Raw genomic sequence first — 26660 nt, forward strand, 5'->3', positions numbered from 1 at the left:
CTCTCTGTATGCATACAGGTGGATGGTGCAAATTTTTTTCACAGATGCAGATAAACGGAGAGCGGCGCGGCCGTGTGAAATTTTTTTTCCCCAGTTTTCATGGGAAGTAGCAAGTCTTCTCGAGTCATAAGGCGCAAGTCCAAGTGAAGTCACGAGTCATTGATGTTAAAGTCCAAGTCGAGTTGCAAGTCTTTGTACATTTTGTCGAGTCGAGTCTGAAGTCATCAAATTCATGACTCGAGTCTGACTCGAGTCCAAGTCACATGACTCGAGTCCACACCTCTGCCAGATACTGACTGATTTTCTGATCCACGCCCCTACCTTTATTTTTAGGGTATCTGTGACTAACAGATGCATATCTGTATTCCCAGTCATGTGAAATTCATAGATTAGGGCCTAATGAATTTATTTCAATTGACTGATTTCTTTATGTGAACTGTAATGCAATAAAATCTTTGAAATTGTTGCATTTTGTGTTTATATTTTTGTTCAGTACAGTGGGGAAAAAAGTATTTAGTCAGCCACCAATTGTGCAAGTTCTCCCACTTAAAAAGATGAGAGAGGCCTGTAATTTTCATCATAGGTACACGTCAACTATGACAGACAAATTGAGAAAAAAAAATCCCGAAAATCACATTGTAGGATTTTTAATGAATTAATTTGCAAATTATGGTGGAAAATAAGTATTTGGTCACCTACAAACAAGCAAGATTTCTGGCTCTCACAGACCTGTAACTTCTTCTTTAAGAGGCTCCTCTGTCCTCCACTCGTTACCTGTATTAATGGCACCTGTTTGAACTTGTTATCAGTATAAAAGACACCTGTCCACAACCTCAAACAGTCACACTCCAAACTCCACTATGGCCAAGACCAAAGAGCTGTCAAAGGACACCAGAAACAAAATTGAAGACCTGCACCAGGCTTGGAAGACTGAATCTGCAATAGGTAAGCAGCTTGGTTTGAAGAAATCAACTGTGGGAGCAATTATTAGGAAATGGAAGACATACAAGACCACTGATAATCTCCCTCGATCTGGGGCTCCACGCAAGATCTCACCCCGTGGGGTCAAAATGATCACAAGAATGGTGAGCAAAAATCCCAGAACCACACGGGGGGACCTAGTGAATGACCTGCAGAGAGCTGGGACCAAAGTAACAAAGCCTACCATCAGTAACACACTACGCCGCCAGGGACTCAAATCCTGCAGTGCCAGACGTGTCCCCCTGCTTAAGCCAGTACATGTCCAGGCCCGTCTGAAGTTTGCTAGAGTGTATTTGGATGATCCAGAAGAGGATTGGGAGAATGTCATATGGTCAGATGAAACCAAAATATAACTTTTTGGTAAAAACTCAACTCGTCGTGTTTGGAGGACAAAGAATGCTTAGTTGCATCCAAAGAACACCATACCTACTGTGAAGCATGGGGGTGGAAACATCATGCTTTGGGGCTGTTTTTCTGCAAAGGGACCAGGACGACTGATCCGTGTAAAGGAAAGAATGAATGGGGCCATGTATCGTGAGATTTTGAGTGAAAACCTCCTTCCATCAGCCAGGGCATTGAAGATGAAACGTGGCTGGGTCTTTCAGCATGACAATGATCCCAAACACACCGCCCGGGCAACGAAGGAGTGGCTTCGTAAGAAGCCTTTCAAGGTCCTGGAGTGGCCTAGCCAGTCTCCAGATCTCAACCCCATAGAAAATCTATGGAGGGAGTTGAAAGTCTGTGTTGCCCAGCGACAGCCCCAAAACATCACTGCTCTAGAGGAGATCTGCATGGAGGAATGGGCCAAAATACCAGCAACAGTGTGTGAAAACCTTGTGAAGACTTACAGAAAACGTTTGACCTGTGTCATTGCCAACAAAGGGTATATAACAAAGTATTGAGAAACTTTTGTTATTGACCAAATACTTATTTTCCACCATAATTTGCAAATAAATTCATTAAAAATCCTACAATGTGATTTTCTGGATTTTTTTTTCTCATTTTGTCTGTCATAGTTGACGTGTACCTATGATGAAAATTACAGGCCTCTCTCATCTTTTTAAGTGGGAGAACTTGCACAATTGGTGGCTGACTAAATACTTTTTTTCCCCACTGTATATATATTTTTTGCATCCAGAACCAAATCAGCTATACTTGACTCCGTTAAGGCTGTCATGAGAGACTAATGTAAGATAAAATCAGTGGTGGAAAAAGTACCCAATGACTCAAGTAAAATGTCACCCAGTAAAATACTACTTGAGTAAAAGTCTAAAAGTGTTTGGTTTTAAATATAATTAAGTATCAAAAGTAAATGTAATTGCTAAAATATACTTAAGTATCAAAAGAAAAAGTAAAAGTATCAATAATTTCACATTCCTTACATTAAGTAAACCAGACGGCATGATTTTCTTGTTTTATTATTTTACGGATAGCCAGGGGCACACTCCAACACTCAGACATAATTCACAAATGAAGCATTTGTGTTTAGTGAGTCCGCCAGATCAGAGGCTGTAGGGATGACCAGGGATGTTCTCTTCATAAGTGTGTGAATTGGCACATTTTTCTGTCCTGCAGGGCATTCGAAATGTAACTAGTACTTTTGGAAGTCAGGGAAAATGTATGGAGTAATTATTTTCTTTAGAAATGTAGTGGAGTAAAAGTAAATGTTTTCAAAACTATAAATAGTAAAGTAAAGTACAGATACCCCAAAAAACTACATATATAGTACTTTAAGGTATTTTTACTTAAGTACTTTACACCACTGGATAAAATACATAAGGTGAGCTATTCAGGGGTATCATATGTCTTTTCAATAGATGGTACCCTGACCTCGATATTGTAATAGTGAATGTAATAGTGAATGTGAATTCAAGGTTAAAAGGTAGACTGAGCGTATTGACATACAGTGCCTTCGGAAAGCATTCAGACCCCTTGACTTTTTCCACATTATGTTAGGTTACAAACTTATTCTAAAATTGATTAAATTGTGCAAACATCAATCTACACACAATACCCCATAATGACAAAGCAAAAACAGGTGTTTAGAAATGTTTGCAAATGTATTACAAATAAAAAATATCACATTTACATAAGTATTCAGACCGTTTACTCAGTACTTTGTTGAAGCACCTTTGGCAGCGATTACAGCATTGAGTCTTCTTGGGTATTACGCTACAAGCTTGACACACCTGTATTTGGGGTGTTTCTCCCATTCTTCTCTACAGATCCTCTCAAGCTCTGTTAGGTTGGATGGGGAGCGTCGCTGCACAGCTATTTTCAGGTCTCTCCAGAGATGTTAGATCGGGTTCAAGTCCGGGCTCTGGCTGGGCCACTCAAGGACATTCAGAGACTTGTCCCAAAGCCACTCGTGCGTTGTCTTGGCTGGGTACTTAGGATCGTTGTCCTGTTGGAAGGTGAATCCTGACTAGTCCCTGCCGCTGAGAAACATCCTCACAGCATGATGCTGCCACCACTATGCTTCACCGTAGGGATGGTGCCAGGTTTCCTCCAGACTTGACACTTGGCATTCAGGCCAAAGAGTTCAATCTTGGTTTCATCAGACCAGAAAATCTTTTTAGGTGCCTTTTGGCAAACTCCAGACGGGCTGTCATTTGCCTTTTACTGAGGAGTGGCTTCCGTCTGGCCACTCTACCATAAAGGCCTGATTGGTGGAGTGCTGCAGAGATGGTTGTCCTTCTGGAAGTTTCTCCCATCTCCACAGAGGAACTCTAGAGCTCTTGGTCACCTCCCTGACCAAGGCCCTTCTCCCCCGATTGCTCAGTTTGGCTGGGCGGCCAGCTCAAGGAAGAGTCTTGGTGGTTCCAAACTTCTTCCATTTAAGAATGATGGAGGCCACTGTGTTCTTGGGGACCTTCAATGCTGCAGAAATGTTTTAGTACCATTCCCCAGATCTGTGCCTCGATACAATCCTGTCTCGGAGCTCTACGGACAATTCCTTCGACCTCATGGCTTGGTTTTTGCTCTGACATGCACTGTCAACTGTGGGACTTTATATACACGTGTGTGCCTTTCCAAATAATTTCCAATCAATTGAATTTACCACAGGTGGACTCCAGTCAAGTTGTAGAAACATCTCATGATCAATGGAAACAGGATGCACTTGAGCTCTATTTCAAGTCTCATAGCAAAGGGTCTGAATACTTATGTAAATAAGGTATTTCTGTTTTATATTTTTAATACATTTGCAAACATTTATTTTATTTTATTTTTATTTAATCAATTTTAGAGTAAGGCTGTAACGTAATAAAATGTTGAAAAAGTCTAGGGGTCTGAATACTTTTCGAAGGCTAAACAGCATAGTGGGTCAATTTCCGCAACCACTAAGAGCGTTGAAGCGTGAGGCTCAACTTCTCCTCTCTTTTGGTGCCCTGGCTACCACGCTGTGAACAGCATGAAGGGAACCCGTGCACATGCGCAGATACTGTATGAGACCGTGTGAGAGCGAAGTCTTGCATCTCGCTTATCTCAATATCTGTGGTGCTGCTCTACCTTTAAGCTTTATCAAAGCATGGTACAGTATGTATCCCTCTATCAAAGGTTATAGCGAGGTATCGATCACATTTATTTATAATCAATCACATTTAATTATAAAGCCCTTTTTACATCAGCAGATGTAGGTATGCAAGTTCTGGTTCTGAGAGGCAGTAATCGATACAGACTTAATCTCATGTCTGGCACTCGGTCCCTGAATGGTTTGTATTCATCATAGGAGTTGTGTGAAGTATTCATAGAAAATATTGAAGACTATGAAAATGTGATTTATAAGCGTCACTTGTGCCTGAAATTACCTCACAGCAAGAGTGGAGGCAATATAAGGAGGCAGGATTTGCCACAAAACTGAAGTGTGCGTGTGTATGTAACTTTATGCAAGAGGTTCTAAGATGTTTTGTGCACACATTTTTTGTATACTGTATGTGTCTTTAGGTGCCTGTCTCTGTCTGATGATAATATTTGTGTATGTGAGTGTGTGTGTGTGTGTGTGTGTGTGTGTGTGTGTGCACATTGGCTGCCCCAAGCACTGCACCTGGTCCTTTAGCAATCAGCCAAAGCACAGGCCTCCGGAGAATCGCAGTGAACATTTACATTTACATCATTTAGCAGACGCTCTTATCCAGAGCGACTTACAAATTGGTGCATTCAACTTATGATAGCCAGTGGGACAACCACTTTTTTTTATGGGGGGGGGGGGGGGGGGGGGGTAGAAGGATTACTTTATACTATTCCAGGTATTCCTTAAAGAGGTAGGGTTTCAAGTGTCTCCGGAAGGTGGTCAGTGACTCTGCTGTCCAGGCGTCGTGGGGGAGCTTGTTCCACCATTGGGGTGCCAGAGCAGCGAATAGCTTTGACTGGGCTGAGCGGGAACATATTCGTTCCAAGATGAAATTCATTAGCTTTCGCCTGTGTTATCTCAACCCGTTTCTCTCTCTCTCTCTCTCTCTCTCTCTCTCTCTCTCTCTCTCTCTCTCTCTCTCTCTCTCTCTCTCTCTCTCTCTCTCTCTCTCTCTCTCTCTCTCCCACGCCACAAGCCAGCCAACACTGCTGTGTTAGACACAGGAATCCTACAGGTCCTAACCTGCTCTGGGTCGCAAAAATTTTTTGTATGGTGATGATAAAAGCTTGTCTATCCTTATCTAGAAAGCACCACACAAGCATGCATCTGTCACTTCCGATTCATCCATGTACATCAAAACATATGGGGTGTATGGACAGCAAGTTTCACTTATTCAAATTTGCTGATTTATTTTCAATGTAGATTTATTTCAGCCTTTCTGCAACCACTGAGATGATAAGGAGATTCTTACATTCAACATAGGCTCCAGATTAAGATTGTTATATTAAGGAAAAAAAACCATCCCTATACACCCCACTTAACTATCCAACCTCTGTATATTTACAGTACAGCTGACAAACCTATTTCCGCACAAGGCCAAATTCTAGTCTCGTCATAATCTGTATTTATTGATTCTGTATCATTGATACACTTTTTTTCCTGCTGTTTAAGACCCCTTGACCCCTCGATTGACACACCCTGAATACTGTCACAAGCTAACAGGTACAGATGTAGGATCTTAATTTGAGCCAGTTTGCAGCAGGAAAATAATCCTGCAGCTACAGGAAATGTGAATTATTAAGTGAATTATAATTAATAGACATTAATGTAGGGGTTGATATTTTTTGTGAGGGAAAAATCAAGTCTGAAATTTGAAAGTGGAAATGACTAACGTCAGAAGCGTTTTTAAACCTCAAATACATTGTAGGAAAGTTATCAAATTAAGATCCTACACCTGTATAGGCCTACAACACTTGTTTTGGGGAGGGAAACATGTGTGGGGTGGAAATATCTCAGAATGAATTGTGCAATTCATTTGATTGCACCATCTGACTCATGGGCCAAACTGATGTTAAATAATGAAGTCACAGTGTGGAGCCCGGCACACTCATTGTAGCTGCTCTGCTGTGATGCAATCATTGGTGACCTCCGCAGATTAGCGTAATCAGCTCTCACAGCTTGTGTGAAATTATATTGCTCTGTATGAAAGGAAACGGATGGAATTCAATGGAAAGGATCCAGCGACACAGCCCAAATACATTGGGGGGAAGAGATGTCATTAACACAGTGAGCCGACACTGTGAAAAGCCCAGCATCTTCAGGGATCATGGTACAAGTTAATTTCATTCTGTTGAACAGGGGAGATTAATGGTGGCTTTGGGGTTCAGCAGGAGGAAACAAGAGTTGATTGATTAAACCTTTTTTTTTGTTACTACTTTTTGCCAAATGGTCCTTGAAAGTCATTGCTCACAATGATGACTGCACTGCAGCTGGACAGACATGAGGAACCCTGTCATCTGTGACATCTCCTGTTTTATGTTTTACAGTACCTGCCTTTCACTGACTCTCCTCAGGCATGCATCCCTAATGGTACATATTCCTATATAGCACTTGCAGTGGTGGCTGGTGGCACTTTAAATGGGGAGGATGGGCTAATATTGGCTGGAACAGAATTCATGGAATGGTCTCAAACACATCAAACACCTGGTTTCCATGTGTTTGATACCATTCCATTCACTTAATTCCATTCATGATTATGAACCGTCCTCCCCTCACCAGCCTCCTCTACCAGTGCTTGTTATTCACATCCAATGTGCGTCATGTCTTTGTTGTGCAGGTTGATTTCATTTGGGATCCTGAGGAGCTGAATATGAATTAATTTTGAGGCAGACATCACATTCTGATAAGGCTTTCCTTCTGTCAGGGGATCCCCTTGCAGATGGTTGTTGATTAACATTGCTGTCAGAGCCACTATTAGGAATATGCTCCTGCATGTTGATTTGAATGCCATAAGGACAAAGTGGAGGAAACTGTAACCAGTAACCACATCTTATGTTGATTAAAGGAAGACTCAGCGATATAACGTAGATACAGAAAGTAAACATCATAGTGTGTCAATTTCCGCATCAACTAAGAGCATTGAAGCGCAAGGCTCAACTTCTCCTCTGTTTTGGTCCTGTGGCTCCCACGCTGTAACAGCATGAAGCGAACCCATGCACATGCACAGATGTGTGACTGTGTGAGAGCGAAGTCTTGCATCTCGCTCATCTCAGTATCTGTGGTGCTGCTTGTGGCAATTGGATTTTCACTGAGTCTATAATAAAGTGCAGTTATAGGCTTTTCTATACGGTTTCCTTGACCATCTTTGTGTTAAGGAACAGGTTAAAGTCTTTAAAACAATAGTTAGTTGATGTTGTATCTGTGTATTAAAGATTAAACAAGGTGTTGACTGCAGTTAATCAAGTTATAAGTCTGGAGGAGGATAGAGAGTTTTTAATAGCACCACAGCTGGCCTTGTTTTATTGCTTTAGGAGGGAGGTAATAGAAAAACTACAACAACCAGAGGGCCATAAAAATCCTTGTTAATTAAGTATATGGATAATTATTTTCAGCCAAACATTAATTTTACAGGTTTAATAGATGTTTCAACGGTTTCTTTCTAAGTGCCTTGGGCATGGTTTGTAATGCAGTACCATTAATCAACTGGGTTCTTCCTCCAACTTTAAGTCTTTATAAGAACAGTAACAATGTTCTCTTATGTCTTCACAGGAAAGTTTCACCCCAGCAAAACACCCAGACAGGACAGAGTTATATAGCCATGGAGAACATTAAAATAACAATTGTGGACTCCTTGAAATGGAAAAAGCCTACATTAAATTTAGCATTACCACACACTGCTCATCATTCACGGCTGCCAAGGTTATGAGAGATGTCACCTCCAGAAGTGTTTATTGGAGCCCTTATGGTATATTTTCCATCTCAAACACAGCATGTGAGGTAAGACAGATTTTAATTACTTACATAGCAGGGGGTTTTGGAGACCCTGCTGACCGGTGACCATAGCCACTCACATTTTTCTCCTTCTTTGGTTATCAACACCTGTTTATCAACACCCTGTTTGGCTTTTATACAGTAGGGTTATCTTCACTGGATTGGTAAGAACAACCATATTATAACAGCGTCATGAAGTGTGCATATTTTGCCTTGCCAAAGTGCTTATGTTTCTAACTTAGAATTTTACTGCCCGTCTCCTCTCTTTTCCCTTTTTCCCCTTTTCCCTAGCATCGCAAGCTTGACTGGTTTACAATGGCCTCCTGTTTGGATGTTGTTGCTATTGCACTACTGTCACAGATCGCTGGTCACAGTGAAGGGTGACAACATGGAGGCCCCCGCCAGACAACACTCATAAATACTGAATGATCCAGATTGAAAAGGTGTTTTTCTGCTTGTCTCACATGCAGCCTTGCGCTGAATCTTTATTTCTCTTTTATTTTTTTTACAGACACTTGTGAAAACTCTGTTAGAGGACTTTCAAGGCTGTATAGAGTGTGTACATGTATTTGTGTGTTACTGTGTGTGTGTGTGCATATGTTGCATCATGCCATAGTTGCTCTGTAATTATTTTTAAATTAATAACAGTATTATGATGATGTAATTACAATGCTGTAAACTGCAGATATGGTGCAGGAAACAAATCATGAAAATAAAATAAAAAGCCCTGTAAAAGTTACCACCTGCATAATTATCGTATAACAATAAATGTAAATTCAATGTCACTCTATGGTATCTGTGGAACTTGTAAAGTAAACAGGAAAACGTGTTGCCTTTTAATTTATGGAGACCTACGGCTAAGGACCTTAGAATTTCAAGTCCCCATCACGGTTCTCCAAAGCAAGTCTCCTCTTCAGAATATTACGACAACGAAGTGCTTTACGGTAACATTTGTGTTTTAAGTTTGTAGCGGGACATTGCTAGGCTAACATAGCCAGTATTCATTGTGGATAACTGTAACGTTTGCCCAAAACTTAACATTTCGTCATGGACGTAGGCGAGCTACTGAATTATCAGGTAATTAGCTAGTTAGACATATCCTTAGTGTTTGCTGCAACTGTTAGCCAGCTAGCTAATTTACCGGAGCTAGCTAGCAGAATAAACGTGCTGTAAACGCCGTCTTTGACCATAGCCCTACATTGCTAGCTAACTGGCTAACATGATGGGTAGTTAGCAAATAAACCAAGTTCGCTAAGCTAGTTAGTGTTGTGACAAATGAAAGAGAGTTGGCTATCTGATGTCAAGTTAGCCTAGCTAGCTAGCTAGCTAGCACATCACGAACTAACGTTAACAAGACCCTAACGTTACGTTAGTGAGCTAACGTACTTAGCTAACTAAGGTTAACTAACTGACGTTAGCTAGCTTGTGATGCAAACTCTTGCCTAGCTCAGCCAAAGAGATTTGCTATTTGTTCTATCTAAAGTGATGTTGCTTTCATGGAATGTCATTTCTTGAGCACAAGATACACTACATGGTCAAAAGTATGTGGACATTCCAAAATCCCATTCCAAAATCATGGACATTAATATGGAGTTGGTCCCCCCCATTCGCTGCTATAACAGCCTCCACTGTTCTGGGAAGGCTTTCCACTAGATGTTGGAACATTGCTGCGGGAACTTGCTTCCATTCAGCCACAAGAGCATTAGTGAGGTCGGGCACTGGTGTTGGGCGATTAGGCCTGGCTCGCAGTCGGTGTTCCATTTCATCCCAAAGGTGTTGGATGGGGTTGAGGTCAGGGCTCTGTGCAGGCCTGTCACGTTCTTCCACACCAATCTCGACAAACCATTTCTTTATGCACATGGCATTGTCATGCTAAAACAGGAAAGGGCCTTCCCCAAACTGTTGCCACAAAGTTGGAAGCACAATCGTCTAGAATGTCATTGTATGCTGGAGCGTTAAGATTTTCCTTCACTGGTAGAGCACGGCGCTTGTAACGCCAAGGTAGTGGGTTCGATCCCCGGGACCACCCATACACAAAAAAAAAAAAATGTATGCACGCATGACTGTAAGTCGCTTTGGATAAAAGCGTCTGCTAAATGGCATATTATTATTATTATTAACTAAGGAACCTAGCCCGAACCATAAAAAACAGCCCCAGACCATTATTCCTCCTACACCAAACTTTACAGTTGGCACTATGCATTGGGGCAGGTAGCGTTCTCCCGGCATCCGCCAAACCCAGATTCGTCCGTCGGACTGCCAGATGGTGAAGCGCGATTCATCACTCCAGAGAACGCGTTTCCACTGCTCCAGAACGCGCTTCAGAACTCTGCGGTTCCGTTCTGTGAGCTTGTGTAGCTGACCACTTCGCGGCTGAGCCGTTGTTGCTCCTAGACGTTTCCACTTCACAGTAACAGCACTTACAGTTGACCGGGGCAGCTCTATCAGGGCAGAAATTTGACAAACTGACTTGTTGGAAAGGTGGCATCCTATTATGGTGCCATGTTGAAAGTCACAGCTCTTCAGTAAGGCCATTCTTCTGCCAATGTTTGTCTATGGAGATTGCATGGCGGTGTGCTCAATTTTATACACCTGTCAGCAACGGGTGTGGAATCCACTAATTTGAAGGGGTGTCAACATACTTTTGGCCAGGTAGTGTATATCAAAGAAAATCAAGTGCTATTTGCATGTAAAGATTAATGCATTTGCTCCATTGTTTACTTTTTGCTTAGATACATTGCAAAGCCTTATGACTTGACCTCCCTGTTTTGATGTACCTGGTTAACATGGTGTTATCTTCATTGTAGCCTGACAGGGGGGCAAAGCGTCTACGGGCTGGGGATGATGATGATGTTGATGACCCCAGAAGCAAGAAGGTTGGCAGAGAACTGGCCAGACACCTGGAGAGAGATGACAGTGAGGACCCGAGTGGTGACAGGAAGAGGATACTGGAGAAACTCATGGATGACGATGAGGACGCAGACGACCAAGAGGTGGGGAAAGTTTTACTGACATGATAAAGCATGCATGCAGAGTTAAATGCGCTGATCTTGTTCCTAAAATAATTTTTTTTGTCTTGGTAACACTTTTCACAAGAGGGCACTCTGTTTTCAGGGTGAACCAGTGGATGAGAGTTCGGTGAAGAAAATGATCCTGACCTTTGAAAAAAGGTCCTACAAAAACCAAGAGCTGAGGATAAAGTTCCCAGACACCCCGGGGAGGTGAGTTTATGAGAGGGACATTTATACATAGGGCTGTGACGGTCATGGAACTTTGGATGTCGGTAATTGGTCAGCCAAATGACCGCGGTCATCATAATAACCATTCTAATAGCTATTATTATTGTATATACAGTACTAGTCAAATGTTTGGACACACCTACTCATTCCAGGGTTTTTCTTTATTTTTAAAATTTTCTACATTGTAGAATAATAGTGAAGACATCAAAATTATGAAATAACACATGGAATCATGTAGAAACCAAAAAAGTGTTAAACAAATCAAAATATATTTTATATTCTTCAAAGTAGCCACCCTTTGCCTTGATGACAGCTTTGCACACTCTTGGCATTCTCTCAACCAGCTTCACCTGGAATGCTTTTCCAACAGTCTTGAAGGAGTTCCCACATATGCTGAGCACTTGTTAGCTGCTTTTCCTTCACTCTGCGGTCAAATTCATCCCAAACCATCTCAATTGGGTTGAGGTCAGGTGATTGTGGAGGCCAGGTCATCTGATGCAGCACTCCATCACTCTCCTTCTTGGTCAAATAGCCCTTACACAGCCTGGAGGTGTATTGGGTCATTGTCCTGTTGAAAAACAAATGATAGTCCCACCAAGCGCAAACCAGATGGGATGGCGTATCGCTGCAGAATGCTGTGGTAGACATGCTGGTTAAGTGTGCCTTGAATTCTAAATAAATCACAGACAGTATCACCAGCAAAACACCCCCACAACTCCTCTACCATGCTTCACGGTGGGCACCACACATGCAGAGATCATCCGTTCACCTACTCTGCGTCTCACAAAGACACGGCGGTTGGAACCAAAAATCACAAATTTGGACTCATCAGACCAAAGGACAGATTTCCACCGGTCTCATGTCAATTGCTTGTGTTTTTTGGCCCAAGCAAGTCTCTTCTTCTTATTGGTGTCCTTTAGTAGTGGTTTCTTTGCAGCAATTTGACCATGAAAGCCTGATTCACACAGTCTCGTCTGAACAGTTGATGTTGAGATGTCTGTTACTTGAACTCTGTGAAGCATTTATTTGGGCTGCAATCTGAGGTGCAGTTAACACTAATGAACTTATCCTCTGCAGCAGAGGTAACTCTGGGTCTTCCTTTCCTGTGGTGGTCCTCATGAGAGCCAGTTTCTTCTGCACCTGGAATGCATTTCAATTAACAGGTGTGCCTTGTTAAAAGTTCATTTGTGGAATTTCTTTCCTTAATGCGTTTGAGCCAATCAGTTGTGCTGTGACAAGGTAGGGGTGGTATACAGAAGATAGCCCTATTTGGTAAAAGACGAAGTCCATATTATGGCAAGAACAGCTAAAATAAGCAAAGAGAAACGACAGTCCATCATTACTTTAAGACATGAAGGTCAGTCAATCCGGAAAATGTCAAGAACTTTGAAAGTTTCTTCAAGTGAAGTCGCAAAAACCATCAAGCGCTATGAAGAAACTGGCTCTCATGAGGACCACCACAGGAAAGGAAGACCCAGAGTTACCTCTGCTGCAGAGGATAAATTCATTAGTGTTAACTGCACCTCAGATTGCAGCCCAAATAAATGCTTCACAGAGTTCAAGTAACAGACACATCTCAACATCAACTGTTCAGACGAGACTGTGTGAATCAGGATTTCATGGTCAAATTGCTGCCAAGAAACCACTACTAAAGGACACCAATAAGAAGAAGAAGAGACTTGCTTGGGCCAAAAAACACAAGCAATTGACATGAGACCGGTGGAAATCTGTCCTTTGGTCTGATGAGTCCAAATTTGTGATTTTTGGTTCCAACCGCCGTGTCTTTGTGAGACGCAAGAGTAGGTGAACGGATTATCTCTGCATGTGTGGTGCCCACCGTGAAGTATGGTAGAGGCGTTGTGGGGGTGTTTTGCTGGTGATACTGTCTGTGATTTATTTAGAATTCAAGGCACACAGCATTCTGCAGCGATACGCCATCCCATCTGGTTTGCGCTTGGTGGGACTATAATTTGATTTTCAACAGGACAATGACCCAATACACCTCCAGGCTGTGTCAGGGCGATTTGACCAAGAAGTAGAGTGATGGAGTGCTGCATCAGATGACCTGGCCTCCACAATCACCTTACCTCAACCCAATTGAGATGGTTTGGGATGAGTTTGACCGCAGAGTGAAGGAAAAGCAGCTCAGCATATGTGGGAACTCCTTCAAGACTGTTGGTAAAGCATTCCAGGTGAAGCTGGTTGAGAGAATGTCAAGAGTGCAAAACTGTCATCAAGGCAAAGGGTGGCTACTTTAAAGAATATAAAATATATTTTGATTTGCTTAACACTTTTTTGGTTTCTACATGATTCCATATGTGTTATTTCATAGTTTTGATGTCTTCACTATTATTCTACAATGTAGAAAATAGTACAACTATAGAAAAACCCTTGAATGAGTAGGTGTGTCCAAACTTTTGACTGGTACTGTGTGTGTGTGTGTGTGTGTGTGTGTGTATGTATGTATGTATGTATGTATGTATGTATGTATGTATGTGTATATATATACAGTGGGGAGAACAAGTATTTGATACACTGCCGATTTTGCAGGTTTTCCTACTTACAAAGCATGTAGATGTCTGTAATTTTTATCATAGGTACACTTCAACTGTGAGAGACGGAATCTAAAACAAAAATCCAGAAAATCACATTGTATGATTTTTAAGTAATTAATTTGCATTTTATTGCATGACATACAGTGAGGGAAAAAAGTATTTGATCCCCTGCTGATTTTGTATGTTTGCCCACTGACAAAGAAATGATCAGTCTATCATTTTAATGGTAGGTTTATTTGAACTGTGAGAGACAGAATAACAACAAAAAAATCCAGAAAAACGCATGTCAAAAATATTATAAATTGATTTGCATTTTAATGAGGGAAATAAGTATTTGACCCCCTCTCAATCAGAAAGATTTCTGGCTCCCAGGTGTCTTTTATACAGGTAACGAGCTGAGATTAGGAGCACACTCTTAAAGGGAGTGCTCCTAATCTCAGTTTGTTACCTGTATAAAAGACACCTGTCCACAGAAGCAATCAATCAATCAGATTCCAAACTCTCCACCATGGCCAAGACCAAAGAGCTCTCCAAGGATGTCAGGGACAAGATTGTAGACCTACACAAGGCTGGAATGGGCTACAAGACCATCGCCAAGTAGCTTGGTGAGAAGGTGACAACAGTTGGTGCGATTATTCGCAAATGGAAGAAACAAAATAACTGTCAATCTCCCTCAGCCTGGGGCTCCATGCAAGATCTCACCTCGTGGAGTTGCAATGATCATGAGAACGGTGAGGAATCAGCCCAGAACTACACGGGAGGATCTTGTCAATGATCTCAAGGCAGCTGGGACCATAGTCACCAAGAAAACAATTGGTAACACACTACGCCGTGAAGGACTGAAATCCTGCAGCGCCCGCAAGGTCACCCTGCTCAAGAAAGCACATATACAGGGCCGTCTGAAGTTTGCCAATGAACATCTGAATGATTCAGAGGAGAACTAGGTGAAAGTGTTGTGGTCAGATGAGACCAAAATCGAGCTCTTTGGCATCAACTCAACTCGCCGTGTTTGGAGGAGGAGGAATGCTGCCTATGACCCCAAGAACACCATCCCCACCGTCAAACATGGAGGTGGAAACATTATGCTTTGGGGGTGTTTTTCTGCTAAGGGGACAGGACAACTTCACCGCATCAAAGGGACGATGGACGGGGCCATGTACCGTCAAATCTTGGGTGAGAACCTCCTTCCCTCAGCCAGGGCATTGAAAATTGGTCTTGGATGGGTATTCCAGCATGACGATGACCCAAAACACACGGCCAAGGCAACAAAGGAGTGGCTCAAGAAGAAGCACATTAAGGTCCTGGAGTGGCCTAGCCAGTCTCCAGACCTTAATCCCATAGAAAATCTGTGGAGGGAGCTGAAGGTTCGAGTTGCCAAACGTCAGCCTCAACCTTAATGACTTGGAGAAGATCTGCAAAGAGGAGTGGGACAAAATCCCTCCTGAGATGAGTGCAAACCTGGTGGCCAACTACAAGAACGTCTGACCTCTGTGATTGCCAACAAGGGTTTTGCCACCAAGTACTAAGTCATGTTTTGCAGAGGGGTCAAATACTTATTTCCCTCATTAAAATGCAAATGAATTTATAACATTTTTGACATGCGTATTTTTCTGTTTTTTGTTGTTATTCTGTCTCTCACTGTTCAAATAAACCTACCATTAAAATTATAGACGTATCATTTATTTTTCCAGTTGGCAAACGTACAAAATCAGCATGGGATCAAATACTTTTTTCCCTCACTGTAAGTATTTGATCACCTACCAACCAGTAAGAATTCCAGCTCTCACAGACCTGTTAGTTTTTCTTTAAGAAGCCCTCCTGTTCTCCACTCATTACCTGTATTAACTGCACCTGTTTGAACTCGTTACCTGTATAAAAGACACCTGTCCACACACTCAATCAAACAGACTCCAACTTCTCCACAATGGCCAAGACCAGAGAGCTGTGTAAGGACATCAGGGATAAAATTGTAGACCTGCACAAGGCTGGGATTGGCTACAGGACAATAGGCAAGCAGCTTGGTGAGAAGGCAACAACTGTTGGCGCAATTATTAGAAAATGGAAGAAGTTCAAGATGACGGTCAATCACCCTCGGTCTGGGGCTCCATGCAAGATCTCACCTCGTGGGGCATCAATGATCATGAGGAAGGTGTGGGATCAGCCCAGAACTACACGGCAGGACCTGGTCAATGACCTGAAGAGAGCTGGGACCACAGTCTCAAAGAAAACCATTAGTAACACACTACGCAGTCATTGATTAAAATCCTGCAGCGCACGCAAGGTCCCCCTGCTCAAGCCAGCGCATGTCCAGGCCCGTCTGAAGTTTGCCAATGACCATCTGGATGATCCAGAGGAGGAATGGGAGAAGGTCATGTGGTCTGATGAGACAAAAATAGAGCTTTTTGGTCTAAACTCCACTCGCCGTGTTTGGAGGAAGAAGAAGGATGAGTACAACCTCAAGAACACCATCCCAACCGTGAAGCATGGAGGTGGAAATATCATTCTTTGGGGATGCTTTTCTGCAAAGGGGACAGGACGACTGCACCGTATTGAGGGGAGAATGGATGGGGCCATGTATCGCGAGATCTTGGTCTGCTAAATGGCATATTATTATTATAAAAATCTCCTTCCCTCAGTAAAAGCATTGAAGATGGGTCGTGGCTGGGTCTTCCAGCATGACAACGACCCGAAACACACAGCCAGGGCAACTAAGGAGTGGCTCCGTAAGAAGCATCTCAAGGTCCTGGAGTGGCCTAGCCAGTCTCCAGACCTGAACCCAATAGAAAATCTTTGGAGGGAGCTGAAAGTCCGTATTGCCCAGCGACAGCCCCGAAACCTGAAGGATCTGGAGAAGGTCTGTATGGAGGAGTGGGCCAAAATCCCTGCTGCAGTGTGTGCAAACCTCGTCAAGACCTACAGGAAACGTATGATCTCTGTAATTGCAAACAAAGGTTTCTGTACCAAATATTAAGTTCTGCTTTTCTGATGTAGCAAATACTTATGTCATGCAATAAAATGCAAATTAATTACTTAAAAATCATACAATGTGATTTTCTGGATTTTTGCTTTAGATTCTGTCTCTCACAGTTGTAAGTGTATCTATGATAAAAATTACAGACCTCTACATGCTTTGTAAGTAGGAAAATCTGCAAATCGGCAGTGTATCAAATACTTGTTCTCCCCACTGTATGTATATGTGTATGTGTGTGTGTGTATATATATATATATATATATATAAATATATATACAGCTGTGGAAAAAATTTAGAGACCACTGCAAATGTTTCTTAAATCACCAACTATACATGTATGACTTCCATTCCAGTGTCTGTTGAATTCCAACACAGGCACACCTCATTCTACTGAATTAGGTACTGATTAGGTGATCACATGAACCAAATCTTATTTAATGAGGAAAAGTATAAAAACAACTACTGTGGTCATCACTATCCTCTTGCAATAGGACCAGCTGGATGGCAAAAACTGTACTAATAGTACCTCAAAAGTAATATGAATAAAACATTTACTATTGAACATGCCAAAAAGTTGGAAAGGAAAGTTTTGAGTGAGGAAAAGAAGGGTGCAATTCTGGCTTTACTGGCAGAGGAATACAGTGAGCGTCAGGTTGCTTACATCCTTAAAATTTCAAAGAAGGCGGTTCATAAGAACAAGGTCAAGCAGCAGACCGGCAGAGGGCGAAAACGACTCTACTGACCGGGATGACCGCCAACTCATTCGAATGTCACTCAACAACCGTAGGATGACATCAATTGACCTACAAAAAGAATGGCAAACGGCAGCTGGGGTGAAGTGCATGGCGAGGACTGTTCGAAACAGGCTCCTAGGGGCAGGGCTGAAGTCGTGCAAAGCTAGAAAAAAGCCCTTCATCAATGAGAAGCAAAGAAGAGCCAGGCTGAGGTTTGCAAAAGACCATAAGGATTGGACCGTAGAGGACTGGAGTAAGGTCATCTTCTCTGATGAGTCCAATTTTCAGCTTTGCCCAACACCTGGTCATCTAATGGTTAGACGGAGACCTGGAGAGGCCTACAAGCCACAGTGTCTTGCACCCACTGTGAAATTTGGGGGAGGATTGGTGATGATCTGGGGGTGCTTCAGCAAGGCTGGAATCGGGCAGATTTGTCTTTTTGAAGGACGCATGAATCAAGCCACGTACAAGGTTGTCCTGGAAGAAAACTTGCTTCCTTTTGCTCTGACATTGTTCCCCAACTCTGAGGATTGTTTTTTCCAGCAGGACAATGTGCCATGCCACACAGCCAGGTCAATCAAGGTGTGGATGGAGGACCACCAGATCAAGACCCTGTCATGGCCAGCCCAATCTCCAGACCTGAATCCCATTGAAAACTTCTGAAATGTGATCAAGAGGAAGATGGATGGTCACAAGCCATCAAACAAAGCCGAGCTGCTTGAATTTTTGCGCCAGGAGTGGCATAAAGTCCCCCAACATCAATGTGAAAGACTGGTGGAGAGCATGCCAAGACGCATGAAAGCTGTGATTGAAAATCAGGGTTATTCCACCAAATATTGATTTCTGAACTCTTCCTAAGTTAAAACATTACTATTGTGTTGTTTAAAAATGAACATGAACTTATTTCCTTTGCATTATTCGAGGTCTGACAACACTGCATCTTTTTTGTTATTTTGACCAAATAAATGCTCTAAATGACAATATTTTTATTTGGAATTTGGGAGCAATGTTGTCATTAGTTTATAGAATAAAACAAAAATGTTATTTTTACCTAAACACATACCTATAAATAGTAAAACCAGAGAAACTGATCATTTTCAGTGGTCTCTTAATTTTTTCCGCAGCTGTGTGTGTGTGTTTGTGTGTGTGTGTGTATATGTGTGTATGTATATATATATATATACCGTATTGGTCCGAATATAAGACGACCCTGATTATAAGACGACCCCCCGTTTTTCAACACAAACATTTAGAAAAACAGATTTGCAGACTAGATTTGCCGAACAAAGAACTTCATTTTATTTTAAAATAACAATATTAAAAACACAGTGAATTAAACACAAAGGCAAACTATGTACAGTATGATTCAAAATTAATATCAAGCAATAATAAAGCAACATTTTTAAATAACAGAGAAAATACAGGCCACACATTTAACTAAACTTAACAAAAATTCGCCAAACTTCTCCTCCGATGTCTCTCTATCCCTCACACACGTCCTCTGCCCCGCTGTGTTCGCTCTCGCTGTCATCGCTCCCCAGCTGCTCCGCTTCGTTAGCATCTTTTAGACGTTGTTTTTCTGCTCGCCATCTTCTTACATTACACTCAGTGACCCCGAATGTCTTGGCAGCTTGGCAGTTGTTAGATGACTCTGCCTTATTGACAACCATTATTTTGAAATTGGCATCATAGCTCCTCCGCTGTTGTTTATTGACCTGGCCCACTTTTGAGCCACTTGTCTCTAAATGGTCAGCCTGTCTTTCCATCTTTAAACACCGGTAACGGGCTGGTTGTTAAGGACGCCTCTTCCCTCCGTCCGGAACGAATTTTTGGCGCCATCTGTGCCCGCGAATGTGTATTGACATTTAAAGGGAGCGCCGAAGAAGAGAAACTGCGCTCTGAATACTAGACCCCGAATATAAGACGACCCGACTTTTTTGGACCTATTTCGAGGGGAAAAAAGGCCGTCTTATATTCGGACCAATACGGTATATATATATATATATATATATATATATATATATATATATATATATATATATATATATATATATATATAAACAAATTCTCCTCCACTCTTGACTGCGTGTGCTGCTGCTGTAGGCTAGGTTGAAGATAAAAGGTTAGGACAAGTTATGATTCCTTGTGGAAACTTTTAGAAAATAAACAGATTCATGGGACAAGTGCCGTTGCTAACTACCAGCGCCGTTGCTAACTAGCATAGCTTGTCCCATTGCTGCAAATAGTTGTGGGATATTAGAATCCTCTTGTCTTAACCTTTGGGTGCGTTCGTAAATTCACTTTGGCTATCTACTCCGATTTCAGAGCACTCTCATTTCAGTGTGACAGAGTGCAGAATAACTGATTAATTTACGAACGCACAACACCCATTTGAATTTGACAGGTATCAGTAAAAAAAAAAAACTGAATTAATTTGTTGCTAGCAGGACAGTTACAGTCCTTAACGCTCTAGATAACAGGACAATAGTCTAACCAGCTCTACTAGGCCGAGTAAAATAGTCAGTGAGGTGTTCTCTCATTTGTGTTTGGAAGTAGCTAGCAAGCTAGCCAACTTTAGCCAGTTAGGTCAGAACGCTTGGATCAACCCTACTCCTAGGCCAGAGCGTCCAGTGTGCGCTCTGAATGCTCCGAGAGCGAAATGCACTGAATTTACGCACAGACAATCTGACAACGCTCTGAATTTACGAACGCCCAGAGTGCACTCTCAGCGCACTGACACTCCAGAGTGAATTTACGAACGCACCCTTAGTCATCTTCAACCTAGGCTGCAGGGAGGGGGGTGTTGCCTAGGCACCGAAGACTCTTTTGCTAAAATGGTTATGATGGTTATTTTATTTTCATGACGGTCTTCATCCATAACCGTCGGTTACACGTTTATATGGTGATTGTGCCAGCCCTAGTTATACATGAAATATTAATGCTTTTGTCTTTATAAAGGTATAAGCCTACTGTAAGGGTAAATCGATCTGCAGCAGTCTTCAATTACATGACATTGCATTCAACAAGTGTGGACTTATTTTACTATAATGACATATTTTATTATGCCTCTGCTCAGGTTCATGGAAACAGAGCTGGATCTGAACGATATCATCCAAGAGATGCATGTCATCGCCACCATGCCTGATCTCTACCACCTCTTGGTGGAGCTCAATGCTGTCCATTCCCTGCTGGGCTTACTCAGCCACGAGAACACAGATATCCTTTCCTTCAAAGATGGCTTACTGAGCATCATTCACTGTTTAATTCAATTAATTTACAATTTACATGCACTTGTTAAAAACCATCAACAAATGTTATTCTATGCATTTTACCTTGAATAAGGCTACTAATTATTCAAAACTGAACCCAGGAAAAAAGGGAACATATTGATACAATTGATTCCCACTGTAAAAATCCTTAGCCTCTCCTACATATCGCCATTGCAGTGGTTGATTTGTTACAAGAGCTGACGGACATCGACACACTTCATGAAAGTGAGGAAGGGGCTGAAGTACTCATAGACTCTTTGGTGAGTCCATTTTGTTTGTTAACAATCAATGCATGGTTATCTGCCATTTTGTGTTATTTCTCATCCATCCACAACCATATTGATAATTATAAACTCAATAGATAAAAAGCAGATTCAATCCCAGCTAATGTCCATTGCCTTAGTGAAAATGGTATGTCTTAAGGTGTCCGCATGCTTCCCATCCGAAACAGTTTGTGCATATATTATGACAACATTTTGTGACATTTTTGTTAGTTTTGGTCTTCAGCAAGGGGTTTTTCGGCTGTTCGTTTAAAAAAAAAAAAAAGAATCTTGAGGCAAGCCGAGGTTCGGAGCCGAAGTCTACGCCCCTTCGTCGGTCATTGGTCAACAGTAGGGATTCTTCAATTAAGTGTTTGTTGTCATTCAACGATAGATTACTTGTTTTCATGCACATTTTTTCACTTGAGAAATACTGCGCCAAACATCTTAGATGTAAAATTGCGCGACTAAGATCTCCTCTGCAAAAACGGCAAAATTAATGACAGATTTCTTGAGTAATCTTAGATTAATTCTGACTATTTTGAGGAAGTGTATACTGGCTATGGTGTCTCAAGATGGACAAACAGTACTTTTGCCGCTTTTTCTGGTCTTTCAAGCTAAAGTATTTTATGGGAGTATGCGAGCACACTCGTTCAGTTCGAAACAAAGCATGTGGAAGCCTTAGCCCTCCCTTTGCACTCCCTTTGACAGCAGCAAAGTCATTGGCGGTTTTCAGGAAAAGGTTGAGTGCCCCATCATTATGTCGGCTGACATTTAGAAAGACCATGGAAGCAAAGGTCAAATCACTCTGGTCTTATATGACTTATAAGTTAGCAACTGAAATTAGGCCTGACACTTTATTGTTGTGTCTCTCACCACACAGTATTCCATAATGCTGTGATGAAACAGCCTGTCTTCTTCTCTAACTGTAGCTGGAGGGACAGGTTGTGGCCCTTCTGGTGCAGAACATGGAGAGGCTGGATGAGCAGGTGAAGGAGGAGGCAGATGGAGTCTACAACACGTTAGGTAAGACCCACTGCACAATGATTGGACAAAATATGGGGTTATTTAAATGCTGCCGTGGAGCAGTTGTAGCCCATATTCTGCTAATCTATTTGTCATATCATGTCCTAATGGAATGTGAATCAGTGGGATGCTCTCCACTCTATTCACATAGAAGAAACACATTCAGATTATTGAATCATTAAATTTGGGCTCAGTGCTCCTAGTGTTCTGATGGTGTCTTATCAAGGCAGCTCTCCAGGCTTGAATAAGCCTTTTGTCTGCTTCCTGGTTGGGGCTCAGAGGCTCATGTCCTCCAGGATGGTGTCTGCTCAGCTGGAATTAGTGATAAAGGCTTCCCTCTCCTCCAGCAGGCCTCTCTATTTCTCCTTCTCATTGTCCTTCTGTCGGCTCTCTCTGTCCCCCCTCTCTACATCACTCTCTCCGTCTCTCTCTCTTTGCTTCTCTCTCTCCTTCTCTGCTGGGGTTTTGCCGACCTTCTCCTGGCTGATTGAGATATCAGGTGTCTCAGACGGCTTTATGTTGCAAATATTAGCAAAGGAATCTGAGACCTCTATACTTCTCGGGCGAGGTGCTGTCAGAATCTGAAAGTCTCATATTCGCCTCTCTTCTCTCCCGTCTCTCTCCATCAGCCATCATTGAGAACATGGCAGAGTTCAGGCCTGGCCTGTGCACAGAAGCAGCTCAGCAAGGACTCATGCAGTGGTTGCTAAAGAGAATAAAGGTGAGGATATGACTGAAAATGACACAATCCATGGGTTATTGATGCTATATGTAGAGGTTTTTGCAGGCTGGGTCAGTATGTCTCATTGAAATGTGTCTGTTATAGAACTAGACCTACAGTATATACAGTGGGGGAAAAAAGTATTTAGTCAGCCACCAATTATGCAAGTTCTCCCACTTAAAAAGATGAGAGACCTGTAATTTTCATCATAGGTACACGTCAACTATGACAGACAAATTGAGAGAGAAAAAATCCAGAAAATCACATTGTAGGATTTTTAATGAATTTATTTGCAAATTATGGTGGAAAATAAGTATTTGGTCACCTACAAACAAGCAAGATTTCTGGCTCTCACAGACCTGTAACTTCTTCTTTAAGAGGCTCCTCTGTCCTCCACTCGTTACCTGTATTAATGGCACCTGTTTGAACTTGTTATCAGTATAAAAGACACCTGTCCACAACCTCAAACAGTCACACTCCAAACTCCACTATGGCCAAGACCAAAGAGCTGTCAAAGGACACCAGAAACAAAATTGTAGACCTGCACCAGGCTGGGAAGACTGAATCTGCAATAGGTAAGCAGCTTGGTTTGAAGAAATCAACTGTGGGAGCAATTATTAGGAAATGGAAGACATACAAGACCACTGATAATCTCCCTCGATCTGGGGCTCCATGCAAGATCTCACCCCGTGGGGTCAAAATGATCACAAGAACGGTGAGCAAAAATCCCAGAACCACACGGGGGGACCTAGTGAATGACCTGCAGAGAGCTGGGACCAAAGTAACAAAGCCTACCATCAGTAACACACTACGCCGCCAGGGACTCAAATCCTGCAGTGCGATACGTGTCCCCCTGCTTAAGCCAGTACATGTCCAGGCCCATCTGAAGTTTGCTAGAGTGCATTTGGATGATCCAGAAGAGGATTGGGAGAATGTCATATGGTCAGATGAAACCAAAATTGAACTTTTTGGTAAAAACTCAACTCGTCGTGTTTGGAGGACAAAGAATGCTGAGTTGCATCCAAAGAACACCATACCTACTGTGAAGCATGGGGGTGGAAACATCATGCTTTGGGGCTGTTTTTCTGCAAAGGGACCAGGACGACTGATCCGTGTAAAGGAAAGAATGAATGGGGCCATGTATCGTGAGATTTTGAGTGAAAACCTCCTTCCATCAGCAAGGGCATTGAAGATGAAACGTGGCTGGGTCTTTCAGCATGACAATGATCCCAAACACACCGCCCGGGCAACGAAGGAGTGGCTTCGTAAGAAGCATTTCAAGGTCCTGGAGTGGCCTAGCCAGTCTCCAGATCTCAACCCCATTAGAAAATCTTTGGAGGGAGTTGAAAGTCCGTGTTGCCCAGCGACAGCCCCAAAACATCACTGCTCTAGAGGAGATCTGCATGGAGGAATGGGCCAAAATACCAGCAACAGTGTGTGAAAACCTTGTGAAGACTTACAGAAAACGTTTGACCTGTGTCATTGCCAACAAAGGGTATATAACAAAGTATTGAGAAACTTTTTTGTTATTGACCAAATACTTATTTTCCACCATAATTTGCAAATAAATTCATAAAAAATCCTACAATGTGATTTCCTGGGGAAAAAAATCTCATTTTGTCTGTCATAGTTGACGTGTACCTATGATGAAAATTACAGGCCTCTAATCTTTTTAAGTGGGAGAACTTGCACAATTGGTGGCTGACTAAATACTTTTTTTCCCCACTGTAGGCTTTCAATGGCTCATGCTGTCACTGATTTTGGCATTCATCACCCCCTCCCTTTCTCTTTTTCAGGCAAAGATTCCATTCGATGCTAACAAGCTGTACTGCAGTGAAATCTTGGCTATCTTGCTTCAAAACAATGACAGTAAGTTTACAGCCCTTTCTCTTCTACTTGCTGTACAAAGTGATAAAAACTGCTCTAGTCTGTGTTATTGTCGATACACATAGCCACAGAGGTGATTGGTGTGATAAAATAATAGAGTATCATGACCGGTTAAAGTATACTTTGTTAGCGTCTAAGTGGCTGGGTCCAGAAGGCCTTGTAGTGCTGCAGGACGACAGTCAGGCACTAGGTCCAGAACAATAATGTATTGGGCCACATTGATATTCTGTCCTATCAAATTTTCTTCTTGGTCTCCCCTTCTGAGTGAGTTTAGCTGCCTGGGTCGTCGCTTGACCGGCCTGGATCGATTCATCTTCTCCCACGGCCCCTCTCTCACTATGTTTGTCAATGTTTATGTTCCACAATATTTTTACAGTTTCTCTCTCTCTCTGTCTACACCTACCTACCTCCAGGCACCAGGGAGCTCTTGGGGGAGCTGGATGGGATTGACGTGTTACTGCAGCAGCTCTCTGTAAGACTCCTAGTGATTTTACCAACCTGTCTGTTCACATTTTCCTCCTGCTCCTTCTCTCTCTCTGATTCATCATTCTCTCTCTCACACACTCACCTTACATCACACTGTTGAAGTTTCAGCAGCTCATAAGAACTGTCTGTTCTTTACAGGAGTGCTCTATCCATCCTCACATGAACACTCAACCTCAGTTAGATTAGCCTTTTCTGCAGGATTCTTTTGGCTAAGTATTGTAATATTTGATATATTCAAGGCCTCCAGTATAATGCTGTCTAATGCAAATGAATACGATTTTGAAGTGTAACTTGATGCTAGACAGAGTTTCTGCTTACACTGTTTAAAGTGTGCCAATGAGCCAAACAAGTACATCATTTATTGCATTTATACTGAATTTACCAGCATCACAGTTCTAATTTATTTCTGGCCATGTCAGTTCCCTGGTGATAGACAGGGTTGGGGAGTAATGGATTACATGTAATCTGTTACATGTAACTGATTACCAAAAACTGTAACTGTAATCCGTTACCAGCAAAAATATTGTAATCCGATTACAGATACTTTTGAAAAACAAGTTGAAAACTTCTAGGATTACTTTTAAATTCAGGAAGGATGTTTTTTTCCATACCTTTCTGTTTTCTCAATGACATTCAAGTCAGCATTGAAAAAAGGTGCAACATTTAAGTTTGTTCCCCTGAGTAGTCTGACCACAAGTCAGGGACCATTAGGATGACAAACCAAATGCATATGATGGATTGCGGGAAAAGAGGAGGAATAGGCTTTTGTAGGCTACAGCCCAAGCTATGTCTTCCAGCTGACTGCTGTCAGCATCCAAATATTATCCAACTTGAGTAAACACTTGGAGGTAAGGATGACAGCAGTGGTGTAGCCTACGGACGATACAGATATCACTTATTATTGATATCTACATAGCGCATTGATGTGAATCATACTGCTGCTCTCTCATTTAGCTATTTGCTCCTTACAGATTGTTGTTGTTGTGGATGGCTGTTCACAAATGTATATGTGTATTTTAACCCCATAATGGTTACATTTAAGAAGTTTAAGCTGCCTATCAATCATTGTTTTTGCGACCAGTGGACAGTAGGGTTGAATATTTTACAAATGTTCCACCCTGAGAACAAATCACTTTTCTCCTGGGTAACCTGGTATTTCCCGCCAAAACCGGAAGCGTTATTCAAAAGC

At 42.1% G+C, this 26660-nt stretch overlaps 1 protein-coding gene across 1 annotated transcript in view; it reads left to right on the forward strand.

Moving 5' to 3' along the window:
* The first annotated feature begins 9241 nt into the window (after nucleotides 1–9241).
* Nucleotides 9242–26660, forward strand: part of LOC311150299 (beta-catenin-like protein 1) — a 47481-nt gene continuing 30062 nt past the window's right edge. The window contains exons 1-9 of the mRNA XM_084187692.1: nucleotides 9242–9400; nucleotides 11131–11316; nucleotides 11438–11544; nucleotides 20899–21038; nucleotides 21254–21351; nucleotides 22284–22377; nucleotides 23007–23098; nucleotides 24895–24967; nucleotides 25399–25457. Coding sequence (XP_084043818.1) covers nucleotides 9371–9400; nucleotides 11131–11316; nucleotides 11438–11544; nucleotides 20899–21038; nucleotides 21254–21351; nucleotides 22284–22377; nucleotides 23007–23098; nucleotides 24895–24967; nucleotides 25399–25457 — 879 coding nt within the window. The 5' untranslated portion in view covers nucleotides 9242–9370. The remainder of the gene's footprint in view (nucleotides 9401–11130; nucleotides 11317–11437; nucleotides 11545–20898; nucleotides 21039–21253; nucleotides 21352–22283; nucleotides 22378–23006; nucleotides 23099–24894; nucleotides 24968–25398; nucleotides 25458–26660) is intronic.

Source organism: Coregonus lavaretus (genome assembly GCF_964263955.1).
Source record: "Coregonus lavaretus genome assembly, chromosome: 22".
Lineage (NCBI taxonomy): Eukaryota > Metazoa > Chordata > Actinopteri > Salmoniformes > Salmonidae > Coregonus > Coregonus lavaretus.